At 41.4% G+C, this 20,252-nt stretch overlaps 2 protein-coding genes across 2 annotated transcripts in view; one reads left to right on the top strand and one right to left on the bottom strand.

Annotated features, from left to right (window-relative positions):
• Positions 1-3,239: 3,239 nt before the first annotated feature.
• LOC135549202 (spermatogenesis-associated protein 22-like) lies at positions 3,240-5,820 on the top strand. Its single transcript, XM_064979237.1, has 7 exons — positions 3,240-3,279; positions 3,365-3,502; positions 3,713-3,905; positions 4,123-4,525; positions 4,810-4,918; positions 5,021-5,118; positions 5,505-5,820. Exons 1-7 carry the CDS (start codon positions 3,240-3,242, stop codon positions 5,694-5,696), a joined length of 1,173 nt encoding a protein of 390 aa, XP_064835309.1. The 3' UTR covers positions 5,697-5,820.
• Positions 5,821-9,576: 3,756 nt separating this feature from the next.
• The window catches only part of LOC135550695 (LHFPL tetraspan subfamily member 7 protein-like), a 183,336-nt gene continuing 172,660 nt past the window's right edge, over positions 9,577-20,252 (bottom strand). Inside the window, exon 3 of the mRNA XM_064981730.1 lies at positions 9,577-12,788. Coding sequence (XP_064837802.1) covers positions 12,562-12,788 — 227 coding nt within the window. The 3' untranslated portion in view covers positions 9,577-12,561. The remainder of the gene's footprint in view (positions 12,789-20,252) is intronic.

The following is a 20,252-nucleotide window of genomic DNA, read 5'->3' on the forward strand; positions in this document are numbered from 1 at the left end:
ATTTCACCTTTATTTACCTAGGTAGGCCAGTTGAGAACAAGTTCTCATTTACAACTGCAACCTGGCCAAGATGAAGCAAAGCAGTGCGACAAAAACAACACAGGGGCACACATGGGATACACAAACATACAGTCAATAACAAAAAAGAAAACATCTCTATACAGTGTGTGCAGTAAGGAGGTAAAGTCAATAACTAGGCCAATAGTGGCGAAGTAGTTACAATTTAGCAATTTACACTGGAGTGATATATGTGCAGATGAGGATGTGCAAGTAGAAATACTGGTGTGCAAAAGAGCAGAAAAACAAAAACAAATATGGGGATGAGGTAGGTAGTTGGTTGGATGGGCTGTGTATAGCTGCAGCGATCAGCTATACAGCAGCTATAAGCTGCTCTGACAGCTGACCTTAAAGTTAGTGAGGGAGATATGTCTCCCTCACTAACTCGTTCCAGTCACGCTCCAGTCATTAGCTGCAGAGAACTGGAAGGAAGGCGGCCAAAGGGGGAATTGGCTTTGGAGGTGACCAGTGAACTGTTCACCCACGACTACCTGCTGGAGTGTGCTACAGGTGAGTGCTGCTATGGCGACCAGTGAGCTGAGATAAGGCGGAGCTATACCTAGCAAAGACTTATAGATGACCTGGAGCAAGTGGGTTTGGCGTCGAATATGTAGCGTGGACCAGCCAACGAGAGCATACAGGTCGCAGTGGTGGGTAGTATATGGGGCTTTGGTGAGTGTTGGAGGCTAATTTGTAAATGACTTCGCCAAAGTCAGGGATCGGTAGGATATATTGTGAAATTAATTATAACCGATTCAAATTCTTTAATAAACATATATATTTTTTCATTATCTTATTCCTGAGCACTAATTAGTTAGCCAGCATCTGCCTCCTCAATTTATACTGCAGACTGATCAATTCCTGCAGGCTCAGCTGCCTGGCCTGCAGCATCTTCCTGATGAAATGGCAGCACTGCTGAAAAGTTCGCTTCACACTCAAGTTCCAAGGAAATCTTTCCTAACCCTAGTTATTTTATTGTGCAATTATAGTCTACTACACCCAGTTACTATGTAGATTGTGGCCACGTAAAAGAGGAAATGGTCATTTGGATGTTTAGTCCACAATTTACAAAGCAGTATGGTATGATATGGACATCAGTAGACAAACATATTGATCCAGGATCCAAGAGAATTTGGATTGTTATTGAGTTGGATGATCAATTGTGCAAATACTCTTGGTAGAAACCATTCAACCACTTAAAACGGGTAATTTCCCCACCACTTATTTGCAATGAACAATACATTCTCATCTCAAGATTTAGCTGAGTAAGCAGCTGGTTTGTCATTGTGTCAGAAGAGGTACCACTACAGTGCTTGGGAAATGGACAGGATGGAGCTGTGTTGACTAATAAAATAAAATAAAATTTAACAGAAAGGTCCTGATGAAATGTGAGATGAGCCGGTTCTCAGCTAGTAGATCTGTGGCAAGCCCTGTTTGACATAGGAGGGCAAATTAATCAAAGTGTTTCATATTACCTGCACATACACACAAGAGGAGTAACATCAATTGTCTATGCAGGTTCGTACATAAAACATTCTCAATTCAGGCAGCAAAGGCGTTGATGTCCTCCTTAACTCGATTTAATGAAGAGAAGGTGAAAAACACGGGAAATATCCATATGTTCATTATGAAACACCATTTCCCACTACCAGGCTAATGATAGTCCTGGATGTTGCGTATCGCATTGAGCCGGACCTCAACCCCATCAAACGCCTTTGGGATTAATTGAAACGCCGACTGCGAGCCAGGTATAAATGCCCGACCTCACTAATAATGCTATTGTGGCTGAATGGAAGCAAGGCCGGTCTGGACTGCACTAAATCTGAACCAAACATAGACGTCTATGATTCGTTCAGATTTGCTCCGGACCAGAAACCAATGTCCATGGACGTGGAAATCAAGGCCGGTCTGGAACTTCACATACAAAAAAACCACAAAGGCGTAGGCATCGATCCATGCTTATTGAGGTGTATCCTAACAGTGTTACCTGAAATTGAATTATATGTGGTAAGCCTACATTACCACCAAAAAACGACACCCTGAAAGGACCGAAAAAAAAGACGTGCTTGTGCTTACTGGTGTGTAGACCACAATGGAATTTTATGAATTAATGCCCATCGTCTGTAAAAACAGGGCATGGCATTATCAGTCCTGATTCCTGTGAATAATCAATTAGGCTACCCAACTTTATCAGGAGTATTCGCGAGCCTATTTGCAATGTGTTTACACAGCGGGAAATTCAGAATTTTAACTAGTCATTTAAGAAGAGATCCTTATTTTCAATGACAGCGGATCAACGGCCTTGTTCAGGGGTAGAACGACATATTTTTACCTTGTCAGCTCGGTGATTCAAGTCCAATGCTCTAACCACTAGGCTACCTGCCGCCCCAATTAATCGGCTTCTCAAAAATTGAAGGATACAAACCACTGATCATGACAATGGTGTGAAATTCCTGGACAACAGTCGTTATCGTCCATTCCATATTGTCCATTTTAATTTGACATGAACTGTTTTTAGGATATGTTGTTTGTTAACATAACAGGGCATTTTTTTATTTGATTGAGCGTCATTTAGGTTAGGCTATTTGATTGGAGAATCCGACATGATGTAAAAAGTGTCCCTCTCATTACATTTTATCTCCAGCCTGTAACCTACAGAAAAGGCCACATTATCTTTCTACCATATTTATATAGCTAATGTGCAGCCTCCCTGTCCTGGTGCACTGCACAAGTAGCAAGGTAAGTGTTCTATCTAGCCAAGACGTCATTACCAGAGAAATCGCGGGCATTAGCGCGTGACCATCTGACTGGCTAGGAGGAGACCTGGCTCACCAGCTAGTCAGGTATTTAGTTACATTCGAACAGCAACCACAGGTGTACACTGAAAATACATAATTTCTTTAAATTTAACTTCATTAAAACTAATTATTGTTTGAGGACAATGCTTTAGTTGTTGCTTATCTAGCTAGCTAAGTTAGCTACTAAAACTGAAATAGCTATTGATAACAATTGCTTTAGCTAAGTTCAGTAACGTTAGCTAGCTAAGGTAGGCCCTGTTAACCTTAGCTAACATTAGCAATAAGTGGTCTGATGTTTTGTGGCTACAGGTGGCTGGCAAGCTAGTTCTAACTATTTTACATTTTATGAATTCATTAGATTCTTTGAGTGGACACTGCAATAAGATGAGAAGATATGAAATGCAGCAGGCCAGACCTACTGCAGGTTTGTGAAATTGAAATGTGAGTTGGGCTGATGGCTGCATTCATGAAATAAACTGATTGTCAGGTATAGGTTGTTTCCTTTCCAGGCTGCCTTTCTGTGCCTCTGTTTACCCAGAAGAAAAGGAGCAGGCTGCCTTTGACATCCAATCCCTCTGAGAATGAATTCTGCTCCAGCAATGAATACATGTCCACACACAGCGCTGTTTCATCCAACAACATATCTGGTAAGATAAATAGGCTACTTCGTGTTTTTCAGTAGTAGCTATAATCATGTGCGATTCATAAATGTGGCTGTTATCAATTTATTCTGTATTTTCAAAGCGAGAGAGATATCCAAGTCACTAGATGGCACTACGTGAGGAAAAATGCAATTTTGCTGCCCATATAAATGCTTTAACAGAACATCTTTTATAATACTTTCTACCTCTGCTCAGGTAACACAGAATATTTCCAAGATCAAGACTCAAGCTGTCCTGCACCTGCTGCTCAGAACAGTCAGTGGAACAGACAAGGCAACCAGCATCAGTCTCAACCACAGTTTCTGTATCCAAACAGTCGACTTGCACCTGAACCCGTGAGAAGAAACTTTGCACCTCTACCACACCCATATAAAGCTGTGAATACAGGGTATGGTCAGTTGATAGGTCTCTGGAGCTCTCTGTAGAGGCAGTTATTATAGATGCATAATTAAAAAAATGTTTGCAGTGCACATTTAAAAGTTAACCTGCAGATAAACAGGGTCTATATATTGTATAGTAAGTACAGTTTTAGATGTTTTTTTTGGGTTGTCTGGTGGTTATGCAACACATAAACCAGTCGTCTCACTTATATTGCATATCTTCAGTCCGCAGATGGGACAGCAACAGCCACCAGTGAGGCAGGACTCCAGAGCCCCTATAAACCCCAGACAGAGCAACTACAACGGCCCTTGCAGCAGTGGGAACACACAGAGCAAGCCAGTACCCCCAGGTAGCTACTCTCATATGGGTCAGCAGCAGCAGTCTGGCTACAGACAGGGACAGGCCAACCCACCAGAGCCTCCTCTCTGCTCCCAGCAGTCTACACCCATTACCACAACAAGAAGACCAACTCCTGGCCCTCCAAACAGACCAACTCCTAGTCCTGGACCACAGCAGCAGAAGCAGGACACATCCTGGAAATTTAAAATGACCACCAACACTGGGCTACAGAAACAGCTGATGAACAATAGAGACATATATCAAACTCAAAATACCTCTCAGTCTCAGGTACAACATGTAAGTAATCTGTGCTAATTGTAACTTATAGTGTAACATACTGCAGGAAAACTCAGGTTTTCGTTGATTACTTACCATAAAATAACTTTGATATAGCTTTCATATTTAACCCAATTGGAAATCTTTAATCTAGTTAAAAATGACAGCTCATACATTAACGTTGCATCCTTAATATATTTTATTATGCAAGCCTTGTAAATGTTGTTGTTCAATGCTAGAGCAGGTATTAAAGCATTCATGTTTCCTATGTTGGGAAGACACCACCTGTGTTCCAGATCAAACCAGCAACTGAGAACTCTTTGAGGATCCTGACTGCTGTCATTGATGGCATGAGACACTGGAGCCAGTTCAAGGACAGTGCTCCGTACCTATTTGAGATTTTCGGTTAGTTTTCAGTTTGTCTCTTCACTAACATTGTATTTACCATTACCTGTACTGGATTTACAAAATGTTTGTATTTTATTCTATTCTATGTTCGTCCCACAGCTACTCTTGACTCTGCAGTCACTGCCGGGTCTCATGGAGCTAAGAACTTCCTCATGAGAGATGGGAAAGAGGTGGTGCAGTGTGTCTTCTATGAAAATGTGAGTAAGAAAAACACTTCCTCTTTAATAGGAAAGGGAGACATACAATAGCAGGCCAAGGGCTGTCGAGTTAGTCAGAGGACAACATTATATTACTTAATGTTCACCAAATGAATTGGAGTGTTTAAGGCGAAAAAAATGTAATCTTAAAAAGGCAGTTATTTTAAACATAAATAACTTTGTAGATTAGAATTTTCTTTCCACAGGATTCTTACCAGCTGCTACTGATCATCAGCATTATAAAGCAGTAGTTTGTTTTGACTGGAGGATATGGATTCTCAAATCATACTGTATCTCTAGGGTGGATACCCATTATGTTACGTTTACAGTGTTGTGGAGGATGTATACCCTTTGTGTCTGACCCATCTCTGCTCCATCCCCACCAGGAGCTGGACCTTCCCAGGCTGATCCGAGGACAGGTGCATCGCTGTGTGGGAAACTACGACCGCACCAGGGACACACTCACCTGCATGTCTGTCAGGGCTGCCCTGCACTCCGAGCAGATGAATGCACAGGAGTCTGTCAAAGCATCGGATGCTGAGATGAGGGGCCTGGTGAAATCACTCAGTGAAGTCTGATCAGAGGCACAGAAACATGTAAAGGGCAATTCAAGGGCAATACAATTGTTTTTGTCCATGGTTCCTTGTGAGTATCACTATATGGCAAGTGTTCTCCTTTTCATTAGAAACTGCGGGATCCTATATTTCAAGCATTGTCATCTTTATTAGAAACTGAAGGATCCTATATAATGTCCTGCTGTATATACAGTGCCTTCGAAAAGTATTCAGACCCCTTGACCTTTTCTAAATTGTTACGTTCGCCTTATTCTATAATTGATTAAATAGTTTCCCCACTCGTCAATCTACATACACAATACTCCATAATGACTAAGCAAAAACAGGTTTTTAGAAATGTGTGCTAATTTATAAAAAACTGATATTATTCAGACCTTTTACTCAGTATTTGTTGAAGCACCTTTGGCAGCGATTACAGCATCAAGTCTTCTTGGGTTTGACACTACAAGCTTGGCACACCTGTATTTGGAGAGTTTCTCCCATTGTTCTCTGCAGAACCTCAAGCTCTGTCAGGTTGGATGAGGAGGGGGGGCGTTGTTGCACAGCTAGTTTCAGGTCTCTCCAGAGATGTTCGATCGGGTTCCAAGTCCGGGCTCTGGCTGGGCCACTCAAGGACATTCAGAGACGTGTTCCCGAAGCCACTCCTGCGTTGTCTTGGCTGTGTGCTTAGGGTTGTTGTCCTGTTGGAAGGTGAACCGTCACTCAGTCCTAGGACCTGAGCGCTCTGGAGAAGGTTTTCATCATGGATCTGTCTACTTTTCTCTGTTCATTTTTGCTTAGATCCTGACTAGGTCTCCCAGTCCTTGCCGCTGAAAAACATCCCCACAGCATGACTACCACCACCATGTAGGGATAGTGCCTGGTTTCCTCCAGATGTGACGCTTGGCATTCAGGCCAAAGAGTTCAATCTTGGTTTCTTCAGACCAAAGAATCTTGTTTCTCATGGTCAGAGTCTTTAGGTGCCTTTTTGGCAAACTCCAAGTGGGCTGTCATGTGCCTTTTACTGAGGCCACTCTACCATAAAGGCCTGATTGGTGGAGTGCTGCAGAGATGGTTGTCCTTCTGGAAGGTTCTCCCATCGCCACAGAGGAACTCTGGAGCTCCATCGGGTTCTTGGTCACCTCCCTGACCAAGGCCCTTCTCCCCCAATTGCTCAGTTTGGCCAGGTGGCCAGCTCTAGGAAGAGTCTTGGTGATTCCAAATTTCTTCCATTTTAAGAATGATGGAGGCCACTGTATTCTTGGGGACCTTCAATGCTGAATATTTTTTTTTTGTGCCTTGACCCAATCCTGTCTCTGAGCTCTATGGACAGTTCCTTCGACCTCATGGCTTGGTTTTTGCTCTGACATGCACTGCCAACTGTGAGACCTTATATAGACAGGTGTGTGCCTTTCCTAATCATGTCCGATCAATTGAATTTACCACAGGTGGACTCCATTGAAGTTGTAGAAACATCTCAAGGATGATCAATGGAAACAGGATGCACCTTGAGCTCAATTTTGAATCTCACAGCAAAGGGTCTGACTACTTGTGTAAATAAGGTATTTCTGTTTTTAATTTGCAAACATTTCTAAAAACATGTTTTCGCTTTGTCATTATAGGGTATTATGTGATTTATAAAAACAATAAATAATTTATTACATTTTAGAATAAGGCTGTAACGGAACAAAATGTGGAAAAAGTCAAGAGGTCTGAATACTATCCGAAGGCACTGTTGATACTTGACATGTTGGAAGATTCTTCCAGGGATGAGTAGCACATGATTCCCCATTATTTTGAAAGAATAGTCAGAACTGTGTTGTTCAAGTGTACAATTTCATCTGCTTGTTATCTGTTTATGACCAGCAACAAATTAAGATTGTGTTTATTAATTTTATAATGTTAAATTATATAATTGCATCTATATATTAGCAGATTATATATTTCATTATTTTTCTTCTCATTTTTATATAGTCTTATACACATATTTCCAATGTTTCATATGTGTCATTCAGTTTTGGGACACAAATAAAAACCCTTTCTCTTCCTCATTTATGAAACATTTTATTATAAAGAATATTCACAAAACAGCAAACTTTGTCAAGAGACTAGTTTCAGGTTAAACAAACACATTGATGAGGTAATATCTGAAAATATGTATTTCAAAAATGGGGGGCCGTTTTGGATGAAAAGTGAACCCACATACAGTTATTAGTTTATTTACAATCAACATACAATATCACAATGGAAAACCCAATACTACTCTACAAAAAAAACAACACTTTCACCAGTGCTGAGACTTCACACACAATGTTTCAACATATCGGGTAACAAATCCTGTGCAGCAAGTGAATCCCAGTCTTTCCCAATATCAAGCACAGTACGAGGTCCTATACAAATACCAACATTTTTTTCCTGGTCTTCTTTTCAAAACATGGCAACACAATTACATTTTTTTTTATCTAGACTTTTCCCTCTTTGTAAATAATTTGGCAATTTCCAAAGTTCACACCAGCATTATGCACACACACACACACACACACACACACTTTGGAATACAGTATGTATGTAAAATATTTGTTACATTGGCTGTGTAGTGGAGGAAATTATACAATTTGTCCTTGAAACACGACTAGAATAAAATCATTATATTAGGAGGAATGGGATGGCAAAAACACTAGTCCATTACCTTATCTTAGAATGTAATCATTTTAAGTCGTGCTTCACACATTACGTGGTTAATGTGTCAATTGAACACTGATAACTTTGAGCTAAGTTAAATTTGTATAGCTCTCAAGCTCTACCACTCTTCTAAATAACATGGTACAGTGGGGCAAAAAAGTATTGTCAGCCACCAATTGTAAAAGTTCTCCCACTTAAAAAGATGAGTCTGTAATTTTCATCATAGGTACACATCAACTATGACAGACAAAATTAGAAAAAAAAAATCCAGAAAATCACATTGTAGGATTTTTCTTAAATGAATTTATTTGCAAATTATGGTGGAAAATAAGTATTTGGTCAATAACAAAAGTTATTAAAAAAGTTATTAGAACAAAAGTTATTATAAGTTATTATATTATATATTATACAAAAGTCTCAATACTTTGTTATATGCCCTTTGTTGGCAATGACAGAGATCAAATGTTTTCTGTCTTCACAAGGTTTTCACACACTTGCCGGTATTTTGGCCCATTCCTCCATGCAGATCTCCTCTAGAGCAGTGATGTTTTGGGGCTGTTGCTGGGCAACACATACTTTCAACTCCCTCCAAAGATTTTCTATGGTGTTGAGATCTGGAGACTGGCTAGGCCACTCCAGGACCTTGAAATGCTTCTTACAAAGCCACTCCTTCGTTGCCCGGGCGGTGTGTTTGGGATCATTGTCATGCTGAAAGACCCAGCCACGTTTCATATTCAATGTTCTTGCTGATGGAAGAAGGTTTTCACTCAAAATCTCACGATTCATGGCCCCACTCATTCTTTCCTTTACACGGATCAGTCGTCCTGGTCCCTTTGCAGAAAAACAGCCCCAAAGCATGATGTTTCCACCCCCATGCTTCACAGTAGGTATGGTGTTCTTTGGATGCAACTCAGCATTCTTTGTCCTCCAAACACGACGAGTTGAGTTTTTACTAAAAAGTTATATTTTGGTTTCATATGACATTCTCCCAATCTTCTTGATCATCCAAATGCTCTCTAGCAAACTTCAGACGGGCCTGGACATGTACTGGCTTAAGCAGGGGGACACGTCTGGCACTGCAGGATTTGAGTCCCTGGCGGCGTAGTGTGTTACTGATGGTAGGCTTTGTTACTTTGGTCCCAGCTCTCTGCAGGTCATTCACTAGGTCCCCCGTGTGGTTCTGGGATTTTTGCTCACCGTTCTTGTGATCATTTTGACCCCACCGGGTGAGATCTTGCGTGGAGCCCCAGATCGAGGGAGATTATCAGTGGTCTTGTATGTCTTCCATTTCCTAATAATTGCTCCCACAGTTGATTTCTTCAAACCAAGCTGCTTACCTATTGCAGATTCAGTCTTCCCAGCCTGGTGCAGGTCTACAATTTTGTTTCTGGTGTCCTTTGAAAGCGCTTTGGTCTTGGCCATAGTGGAGTTTGGAGTGTGACTGTTTGAGGTTGTGGACAGGTGTCTTTTATACTGATAACAAGTTCAAACAGGTGCCATTAATACAGGTAATGAGTGGAGGACAGAGGAGCCTCTTAAAGAAGAAGTTACAGGTCTGTGACAGCCAGAAATCTTGCTTGTTTGTAGGTGACCAAATACTTATTTTCCACCATAATTTGCAAATAAATTCATTAAAAATCCTACAATGTGATTTTCTGGATTTGTTTTCTCATTTTGTCTGTCATAGTCGAAGTGTACCTATGATGGAAATTACAGGCCTCTCATCTTTTTAAGTGGGAGAACTTGCACAATTGGTGGCTGACTAAATACTTTTTTGCCGCACTGTAAATGTCGCAACCTTTTAATTTAGTGATTAAAGTTATTTACCTCTTATGAATAAACTGGCAAAGTGTCAGCAGCATAATTCAACACAAGTACAGTTTGTTCTATCTGTCATTACCTTCAAGCTTTTAGAAGACATACGTTTTTTCTTCTTCTAGAGAATATTTTAATGTTCAGAAGCACATCTTGAAACACATACAGGACAAGTACAGCACACATAGAGAAAATAACAAAATTACAACTGTTTTACACTACAATATCCACAGTTTAAGCAGATGTAGATGTTAACCTGATATTAATAGTATTGAAGTAACTTGTCTTGGTTCTGTTATAAAGGCACACGTTGGTATGGTCAGAGCAGATCATCTAATCTAGATAAACTGTTTTACTATTAACTAACCACAACTTCATCTGCACTCTAGTCAATCATTTCTAGACAATGCTGTCTTATCTAATTGCCTTTAGCCTGATTTAATGTAGTCCTGAATTATAGTGTATAGCTAATATTGTGTTGTGTCGGGGTCAATTCCAATTTAATGTGAAATTCAATTTCAGTTCTTGAATTCACTCATGAAGTGGAGAATTTACATTGAATTTAACTTGAATTTCAACTATCTTCAAGTTATGGAATTGAAATTAGACTGTTGGACTGCTTGAATTGGAATTGAATTCAAATTGTAAAAACATTTAATCTTTGGAATTTAATTAAATTGGAATTCAATATTTGTACATTTCCCAGTTAATGGAATGAATGCACATAGTATCAAACATTGACTCCATTATTTGTTTTAAATCATTTCATCTTGTATTTCTATATTTCCAGTTTTGCTGGGCGGTCTAAACTGTGACATGATCAGCCTGAGGGAATTGAATTATAATTTGTGGAATTGTTGAGGATCGTATTGGATAGGGAATTGAATAATTAACATTGGAATTGAAAGAAATTGAATTCTCTAAATTCAAGGACTGGAATCAACGACCTGGACTTTAAATTTAATTAAATAGAATTTAAAGGGAAAGGGAATTTAATTAGAATTTGTTGAATTAACCCCAACCCTGGTATTGTGTGGTGTAAAAACTGAAACAATAATGACTTGGGTAAACAAGACAACCATATTAACACTAGGAACTCTGGGAAAGGGTTGGTAGAAGGATGTCATGTCATCCCAACATAGAATGTATAACAAATGCTTTTCATATGTCTTCAAAAGTTAACTATCAGACAAGTATTATATTATTACTATGCACACCTATCTATATTCATTTGTCTTAAAGGCAGGTCAGATGCTTCTATATTGTTTGGTACAGCTCCTTCACTGAAACATATTTATTCAACTCTTTCTTTAGAATTTTTACTGTCCAATAGTCCATTTAAAACCATGTTGAAGATGTAGGCTAAAGTCAGATGGTGAGTCCCCAATGGTCATTTTTCACTGTGCTACATGTCCATCTTATGACATCCATTCAGTCAGTGTTCAATGCTGGATAAAAACAGCATCTGGATCTAAACCTTTATACAATCCACTCTCCTCAAACTCCACTGGACAGAATCCTTGATGCGCTCACTGTGTTGAGACCTGAGTCCGTGTTCATATCCTTTCTAATCCTCGCTTTGTCTTGATGTCAAACGGGTCTGTCATTGTCTTTACTGTTCGCCAAATCCGCATTGATCCATTGGAGATAGAAGCATGTCCATGTTTTTTGATAACTGTAGAAATGTCTCATATTGTCTGTTAATCTCAGGCCATACTTTACCTTCTCATTAAGATTCTCCTTATTTTCACACCTTCTCTTTTTGCAAACAACTCCCTGATTATTCTGGAATGATATATTTAATGACCACTCTTATTGCCCACTTAATGTCACCATGGATTCATATTATGGTTCTAGTCCTGACCATCACCCTCTGTCTGGGTACGGTAATATTAGACCAACGTTGTATGTATAACATGACAGGAATGTTTATACGCTGTATACTTCTGTCCATCTGAACAGAGGGAGTTGTTGTCAATCCTTGTGTTTCTTTCAAATGTATTTTTTCCCCAGAAAAGATACTGAATATGAAATAAGTCTAACCAGAAATGCAGTCACAAATAGACAGTAAATGTAAATTAATAGTCATAACAATATGAGTTAACGTTTGACATTATTGGGAGAATTTATTTTTTTAACAGAACATAGTTCCATTCAATTAGGTCAATTATTAGAGCAAAGAAATAGCTTTTGTATGAAGGAAGACAGTACATAAATGTTGTTCACAGTTGGGTATAGCCTATGTTGTATGTCAGAGGCAGGGCTTTTTTAAATGGCATCTTACTGAAGAAGTGGATGCAGGGGTTTCTCCCATCTCCATCATACAGGGAAATAGGAAGTACTGTAGCAAACTGACTGGATGAGGTTGGGGAAGGTGCGGTCAGTTGTTGTCCTATAAGAGGGTGGGCAGTGGGGTTGGGGACAGATGTTCCTTTGGTGCGTATTTGGCGAAGAAGGGTAGGAAGAGTGTGAGCATGACGGCGACGATGGCCAGCATGTATCCCCAGCCGATCTGGCAGTCCCCGGCATAGTAGATGTCTGAGTCCCCGCAAAAGGACCTCACCAGGGTGGAGTTCAGCCCAAAGGGATAGACCAACAGCCCAGACCCCATGATGAACACTGGAAGAGAGAGGAGAGATGAAAGAGGCTTTGGTTACAACCAGGGATACACTCAAATATGTAAGACATGTCATAGTGTTGTGTTTGGTCATGGATTTCATTGTTGAGTATATCTTGAGAGAGCACTGAACATCCCTTCTTGTTCAGCTTCCAAAAAACATTTCTAATGTCCCTCTTTCTCCAACTGAACTAAATCCAGCTGTAAAAGTGTCCATCCTGGCTCATTACTTTGAGATTGGGAAGTGTTCCTGGAACATCCTGGTAATGCTGACTCCTGGCCACTTGGTGGAACTAGAGGTTCTGCATTATGAGTTGACAGCGCAAAGACAGCCCACAGATACGGTCAACAGTGTAATGTAGGAGCTTCACCATCTGCCTTATCTCCAATTGTACCCTGAATAGCCCCAGTAGGAATATAAATCACTATTGAGATTGAGTCTGTCAACTCAGCCAGGGAGTGATGGAGGAAGGACTGATAGAGGAGAGGGGGTATGGGGCTTTTATATATTAAAAAAGACCCCTGATGGCTCTTGATTGACAGGTCTGGCTAATGAAAAGTGAATCATGTCTCCCAAAATCCATTAGCACTTCTCATGCCAAACTGACGACCACAAGAAAAGAGCCCAGCACTTTAATACACATCGATCAACTTTCACAGTATCACATCCTCAGTGCTCGATGTAGCGATGGCGAGAGAGTGGCTCAGTTTAAAAATGGAGTCAAGTCTGCCAGCCAGTGCTGCCAAGAAGCATCTATCGACTGCTGAGTATCATCATTACTACTCATTTCAGGAAAAACATAAAAGGTTAGATTTCCATTATATTGGAATGTCATTGTGTGTCTTTTAAGATAAAAGGAGATAATAAATAGAGTATGGATTTGGACAATGAGCAGTTATCCATAACTGTCTGTCTATAGAACGCATTAAACACGTATCATCTTTTGTTCATGTATTGATTTCAGATCTTCAAGGACAGTGATGTAGCAGGGTTGATGGGAGTGTAATAGGGAATTCATGAGAGAAGGTAATGGGGATGTCAAATATGAAATAGTTTTGTGCTGTAATGTACACTACCGTTCAAAAGTTTGGGGTCACTAAGAAATGTCCTTGTTTTTGAAAGAAAAGCACATTTTTTGTCCATTGAAATAACATAAAATTTATCAGAAATACAGTGTAGACATTGTTAATGTTGTAAATTACTATTGTGGCTGGAAACTGAAGATTTTTTTAACGGAATATCTACATAGGCGTACAGAGGCCCATTATCAGCAACCATCACTCCTGTGTTCCAATGGCACGTTGTATCATTTTAAAAAGCTAATTGATCATTAGAAAACCCTTTTTCAATTATGTTAGCACAGCTGAAAACTGTTGTTCTGTCTAAAGAAGCAATAAAACTGGCCTTCTTTAGACTAGTTGAGTATCTGGTGCATCAGCATTTGTGACTTCGATTACAGGCTCAAAATGGCCAGAAACAAATACATTTATTCTGAAACTCATCAGTCTATTCTTGTTCTGAGAAATGAAGGCCATTCCACGTGAGAAATTGCCAAGAAACTGAAGATCTCGTAAAACTCTGTGTTGTGCATCGTGGGAGGCCCCGGTGCACAACTGAGCAAGAGGACAAGTACATTAGAGTGTCTCGTTTGAGAAACAGACACCTCACAAGTCAACTAGCAGCTTCATTAAATAGTACCTGCAAAAACCACTCTCAGCGTCAACAGTGAAGAGGCGACTCCGGGATGCTGGCCTTCTAGGCAGAGTTGCAAAGAAAAAGCCATATCTCAGACTGGCCAATAAAAATAAAAGATTAAGATGGGCAAAAGAACACAGACACTGGACAGAGGTAGATTGGAAAAAAAGTGTTATGGACAGACAAAGTTTGAGGTGTTCGGATCACAAAGAAGAACATTTGTGAGATGCAGAAAAAAATGAAAAGATGCTGGAGGAGTGCTTGATGCCATCTGTCAAGCATGGTGGAGGCAATGTTATGGTCTGGGGGTGCTTTGGTGGTGGTAAAGTGGGAGATTTGTACAGGGTAAAAGGGATCTTGAAGAAGGAAGGCTATCACTCCATTTTGCAAAGCCATGCCATACCCTGTGGATGGAGCTTAATTGGAGCCAATTTCCTACTACAACAGGACAATGACCCAAAGCACAGCTCCAAACTCTGCAAGAACTATTTAGGGAAGAAGCAGTCAGCTGGTATTCTATGTATGTCTATAATGGAGTGGCCAGCACAGTCACCGGATCTCAACCCTATTGAGCTGTTGTGGGAGCAGCTTGACCGTATGGCACGTAAGAAGTGCCCATCAAGCCAATCCAACTTCTGGGAGGTGCTTCAGGAAGCATGGGGTGAAATCTCTTCAGATTACCTCAACAAATTGACAACTAGAATGCCAAAGGTCTGCAAGGCTGTAATTGCTGTAAATGGAGGATTATTTGACGAAAGCAAAGTTTGAAGGACACAATTATTATTTCAAATCAAAATCATTATTTATAACCTTGTCAACGCCTTGACTATATTTCCTATTCATTTTACAACTAATTTAATTTATGTTTTTTTTATGGAAATCAAGGACATTTCTAAGTGACCCCAAACTTTTGAACGGTAGTGTATATGGATTTTTTGTTAAGGGGGGCTGTACATTTAGAAAATTCCCATGCATATCTCAGAGAGTAGGTAGATAAATAAAAAAGCCCCCTGAGAGTGACTGCTGAGGATCATGCTGGTAAGGAAGAGAGAGATGGAGGAGGGAAAAGGGAGAAAGACAAACAGAATGGGGAGACGGTTGTGTGAGCGGGTAGTCAGGGCACTATGTCCCAGCGTCAGCTCATTACATTTATCTCTGAGGTGGAGGATGAGGCTGCTGGAGCCCCAACCCAGAGTGAAAGCTGAGGCTGCTAAATATCCCCCAACCCACCCAGAGTTCTGTCTCTGTCCTGCTCAGAATGGCCACCTGTTTATCTGTCGGTGCCTGGCTCCTCAAAGCAGCCCGGCTAATAACACTTTAAGGGCCTTCTCTCTCATTGGCTTTGTGGAAAGTGAACAAAGACACAGGTTCCCTCCCACACAGAGATATGACAGCAGTCACACACAGCCTGCCTGTGCCCCAGCCACCAAAATCCAAATAAATAATGAAGAAACTCGCCAGGCCACCAAATAATCGCTGCAGGAATGAAATCAAACCCCACAGACTTGAACCAAGTGGCACGAGAGCTTTGAGCATCATTGGATTTCATCGACAGAAGCTGGAAGGTAGGTATGCGGAGTGAGGGAGCAATGTTTGTCTGCATCCGATAAGCCCTGTGCCTCAGGTCGATATGGTCTCTCCAGGCTGCATAGCTCTGTTAATGGAACATACGCACAAGCCTGATGACCCTGGACTCAGTAACGGGAGCTGAGGCCTGCTGCACACACACTCCACCTGGATTCAGTTTAGAGACGAGCAACTGTGTTATTGTATGGGACTACTGGAGATATTCAACTAAATCGTTTGCCTTTGATTCTTCTTGCATGGCAATGATTCAAACGTGTAGTCTATGATATGATACACCTATATACTGTATATATGATGGATTAGCTGTTGAGGATGTACTGTATGCATACATGCATATACATAACATTTCCTGATTTGACTCGTGTTCAATCTTGAGTAAAAGGTGAAAACTGTATTGGAGAGCACATGGTAGCAGCCCACAATGGAAACTCAATCTCATGACGATTCCATAGCAGTGTAATCCACACCGATGTTGGTGGCACCTTAATTGGGGAGAACGGGCTTGTGCTATTGACTGTAGAAGAATCATTGGAATGGTATCAAACACATCAAACACATGGATGTCAGGTGTTTGACACCATTCCATTTGCTCTGTTCCAGCCATTATTATGAGCCGTTCAGCAGCCTCCACTGGTATAATCCTATGGGGACGTCCAGAGACGAAGGGAGCGGTGTAAATCACGCGATGCTGTGTAACTGCTCATGGTAACCTCACAGCATATAAAGTAAACAATGTAGCAACCGTTGAACTGACTTATATACTGTAAACTGCACACAGAGCACCAAGCATGATCTAAATCCTAAAACAATAGTGGTCATTTGGATGGGCGTCTCGGAACTGGTCACACACACAATGAGTATCCATCGGGAGTGGGCGGGGGGATTCTTAACGGTCCACTTGGCCAGTTGGGTGGCAGGTACAGCAGTAATGAAGGCAGTTAGCCATGAGGAAGAGCCGTTAAAATGTAATTACAGGAGTTTAAAGAGCCATCTCCTCAATAGCTGCAGAGCAGTAAAAAGCATTCAGCACAGCACTCAAACATGCAGCTTCTTCTTCCTTCCTGTTCCTATTAGGTACCGTTTACTGTGCTTCCTGCACCATTCACACACACACACCACACCCATGTGCACATATACACAAACACACACACACACACACACACACACACACACACACACACACACACACACACACACACACACACACACACACACACACACACACACAAACCGTGTACATTCTGGGAGATGGGGCGGTTGCTGGCAATGGCATGATGTGGAGAGAGAGGGAGATTATCCAATGGCAATCAGGTGGGACTGCAGGGAGGGAGGGAAGGAAGGAGCAACGGAGTCCATCAGAACAAATAATGGGGAAGAGACAGACAGAGGTAACAATGGGGAAAGGATAGTGTAGGTCACACAGGGGCTAATGTGTCTCATTTACAGATACACCCCACTCCCATACAGACATGCAGATACACACACAGACGGACACTTCCTATGGAGCAGTGATACCTATGGAGATGACTACCATCACCTGCTAAACTCCACCTGTATTGTTATAACAACACGTGTCACTCTAGATCCTGATGAAAATGTACAGCAGAGCAAGTGATAAATTAGCATGTAGAAACAGTAAAGAATAACTGATGATGCTTTCCCTGCAGCCCCTAAACATAGATAAAGTAATTGGGATCACTTGGAGGCCTAACACAGACAAATGGTGAAGAGACATTGCAGCACCCACATCACTGCTAATGCTTCTTTACTGCAGCCTGTCTGGCTGAATACAACAGCAGAGCTGACGTGATGCTAATGATAGTAAATCACCAGCCAAAACAGATGCCTGCCTCTCTGTTCAGCAACATATGCTGCTTGGGAATATTCTATGAGTTCATCCATATGGTTTTGACTTGTTATTGCTCAGGCTCATCCGTCCTCTGTGGTTCCACCACTGGCAGGGTTATCCTTGAAGTTTGAAATCCTGGATTTTTTTGGAATGTTTCGCAATGGGGATAATTGCTTGTGGAGAACAACTTGTGAGAGAGATGCTCTGCAGATGGTAACATCATGCTCTCCAGATGTTGTTGACAAGTGCAGAAGCACTTTGTTTCATTGTTCATTTCCACAGGTAGCTGTGGAAGTCAGCAGGCCAAGGGTCTGTGATTATCACTGAACCTTTAGCGTAGTCAAACCTCTAAAATAAACATCAATCCTTCTGTGTTTGTTCTTCAATCAGATTCAGGAAGAGAAGAGAGGAGATGTGATGGGAAGACTGGCAAAGCTCAGTCGAGGTGTACTGCAGCCTTGACTCTCCTCTGTCTTTCCCCTGGACTCTTCATTGAGAATATGACAGGAAAGAAGCAGTGTTAGGAGAGGAGAAGATAGGAGTGCTCAGCCTTGACTCTCTCTCTCTCTCTCTCTCTCTGTTCTCTCTCTCTCTCTGTTCTCTCTCTCTGTTCTCTCTCTCTGTTCTCTCTCTCTCTCTGTTCTCTCTCTCTCTCTCTCTCTCTCTCTGTTCTCTCTGTTCTCTCTCTCTGTTCTCTCTCTCTCTCTCTCTCTCTCTCTCTGTTCTCTCTCTCTCTGTTCTCTCTCTGTTCTCTCTCTCTCTCTCTCTCATCCCTTGACTGCTCACCCTTCTCAATGAACTAGTGAGACATGCCACATCGCCCTTGAAGATGATACTGAATTGCACAGCTGTGAGAATGAGAAAAATATTGAGTACATTTCATGAAGGTATTTGAGGAGAACTTCTTGGCTTCTTGACCTGTCCCCGGAGTGAGGTGTGTGATGAGGTAGCGTCCATGCGTGACAGTGCATTAACTCTCGGCTGGGTACCACGGTAACACCGTGGTAACTCTGTATAGTACCAATCACACAGGATGGACTGAGATCCTGATTCACTCTCTCTGGGTCAGGATCTGGGGGGCTATACACTGGGAGGTCTTACTGAGAGTATATGATACCACTATCTCATGGGTACGGTACAGACTTCATACCAATATCTTTGGGTGGTGTGTGCTTTCACTCTGATACTGTAGGTTAGTGATGTGGATCATCCAACATCAAACATCACCCATTAAAATAAAACACTGTGAACCTTACACTCTCTATAGTACTAATCTATTAGTACAAATACTTATGGCATATTCAAATGAAATTGTTCCCTGTTGATGAATCATTAAATGAAAACGCTAGGTTGTGACACATGACCTTTTAGTTGTCTAGTCAGTCCAATGCCCTGTGGGGCTGAGGGTTATACAGTGATCTCTCTCTACCAGTGAGTAGTGAGGTGCAGTGTGGCCCAGTCTTAGAGGATGATGTGGTCATCATAGAAATGGATGACTTGAATGGGCATTATGCCGACTGTACCTACACAAGTTGAGTGTACCCATGCTAGTAATTCTATTTCTTTGTTGGTCATCCTGTATTTCCTCCATGTACCATCAGAGGGCTTAATTACAAGCCATTCTCCTGCTGCTGCTGTGGGCCTTGAGGGCCATTCATTATAACGCTAAGATTTCTACTTTGGATCAAACTTTATTACCTCCCAACACTGACTGTGTTAACTCAGTTAGCACTGAGGACAGTTGCCCGTGGGATTGAATTAGAGATTGATTTGATGGCTCCCTCCCGGTCCTGGCCTGTATGTCCATGGATACATCCCAAATGGCACCCTATTCTCTATGTAGTGCACTACTAGTGCCTGCCATTTGGGACGTAACCCATGTCTAATCCTCTGGTTTGGTTGTAGCCAGGCCTGGCTGGCTGGAGGCAGTCATTTGTCTGTTCTGTCTGTTCCCACTGGCTCTGTTTGTTAACGACTACAACTACCGCCCCCGCACTGATTACTGTCACTCAGTAACAGATCTGGGTTCAACTGTGTCAGTACCACAAATGGCTGAACACACACATCTCTACAATATAGTTTTACCCCATGGTTAGAAACACTGGTGTGAATCTGAGTGTAAGCTAAGGTCAAGGGAACAACAGAGAGCGTTGACAGCAACTCTCAATTCACTTATTCAAGAGGAGGAGCTTTGACACTTGACTTGACAAGTTACAAGACCACAGAGTAAGTATGATAATCCTTTAGACAGGGAGAGAGGAGATTTAATGGATTCTCCTCATCCCTTCCACTCCTATATCTGCATTCCAGCCTTGCAGCAAATATGGTCGATGA

This window comes from Oncorhynchus masou, chromosome 12, assembly GCF_036934945.1.
Source record: "Oncorhynchus masou masou isolate Uvic2021 chromosome 12, UVic_Omas_1.1, whole genome shotgun sequence".
Lineage (NCBI taxonomy): Eukaryota > Metazoa > Chordata > Actinopteri > Salmoniformes > Salmonidae > Oncorhynchus > Oncorhynchus masou.

Excerpts from the sequence above, each read along its gene's own strand:
- LOC135549202 (XM_064979237.1), top strand. The coding sequence starts at position 3,240 with ATGAGAAGATATGAAATGCAGCAGGCCAGACCTACTGCAG. Across the intron at positions 4,526-4,809 it reads AAAATACCTCTCAGTCTCAG|ATCAAACCAGCAACTGAGAA; the intron begins GTACAACATGTA and ends CCTGTGTTCCAG. Across the intron at positions 5,119-5,504 it reads AGTGTGTCTTCTATGAAAAT|GAGCTGGACCTTCCCAGGCT; the intron begins GTGAGTAAGAAA and ends CATCCCCACCAG.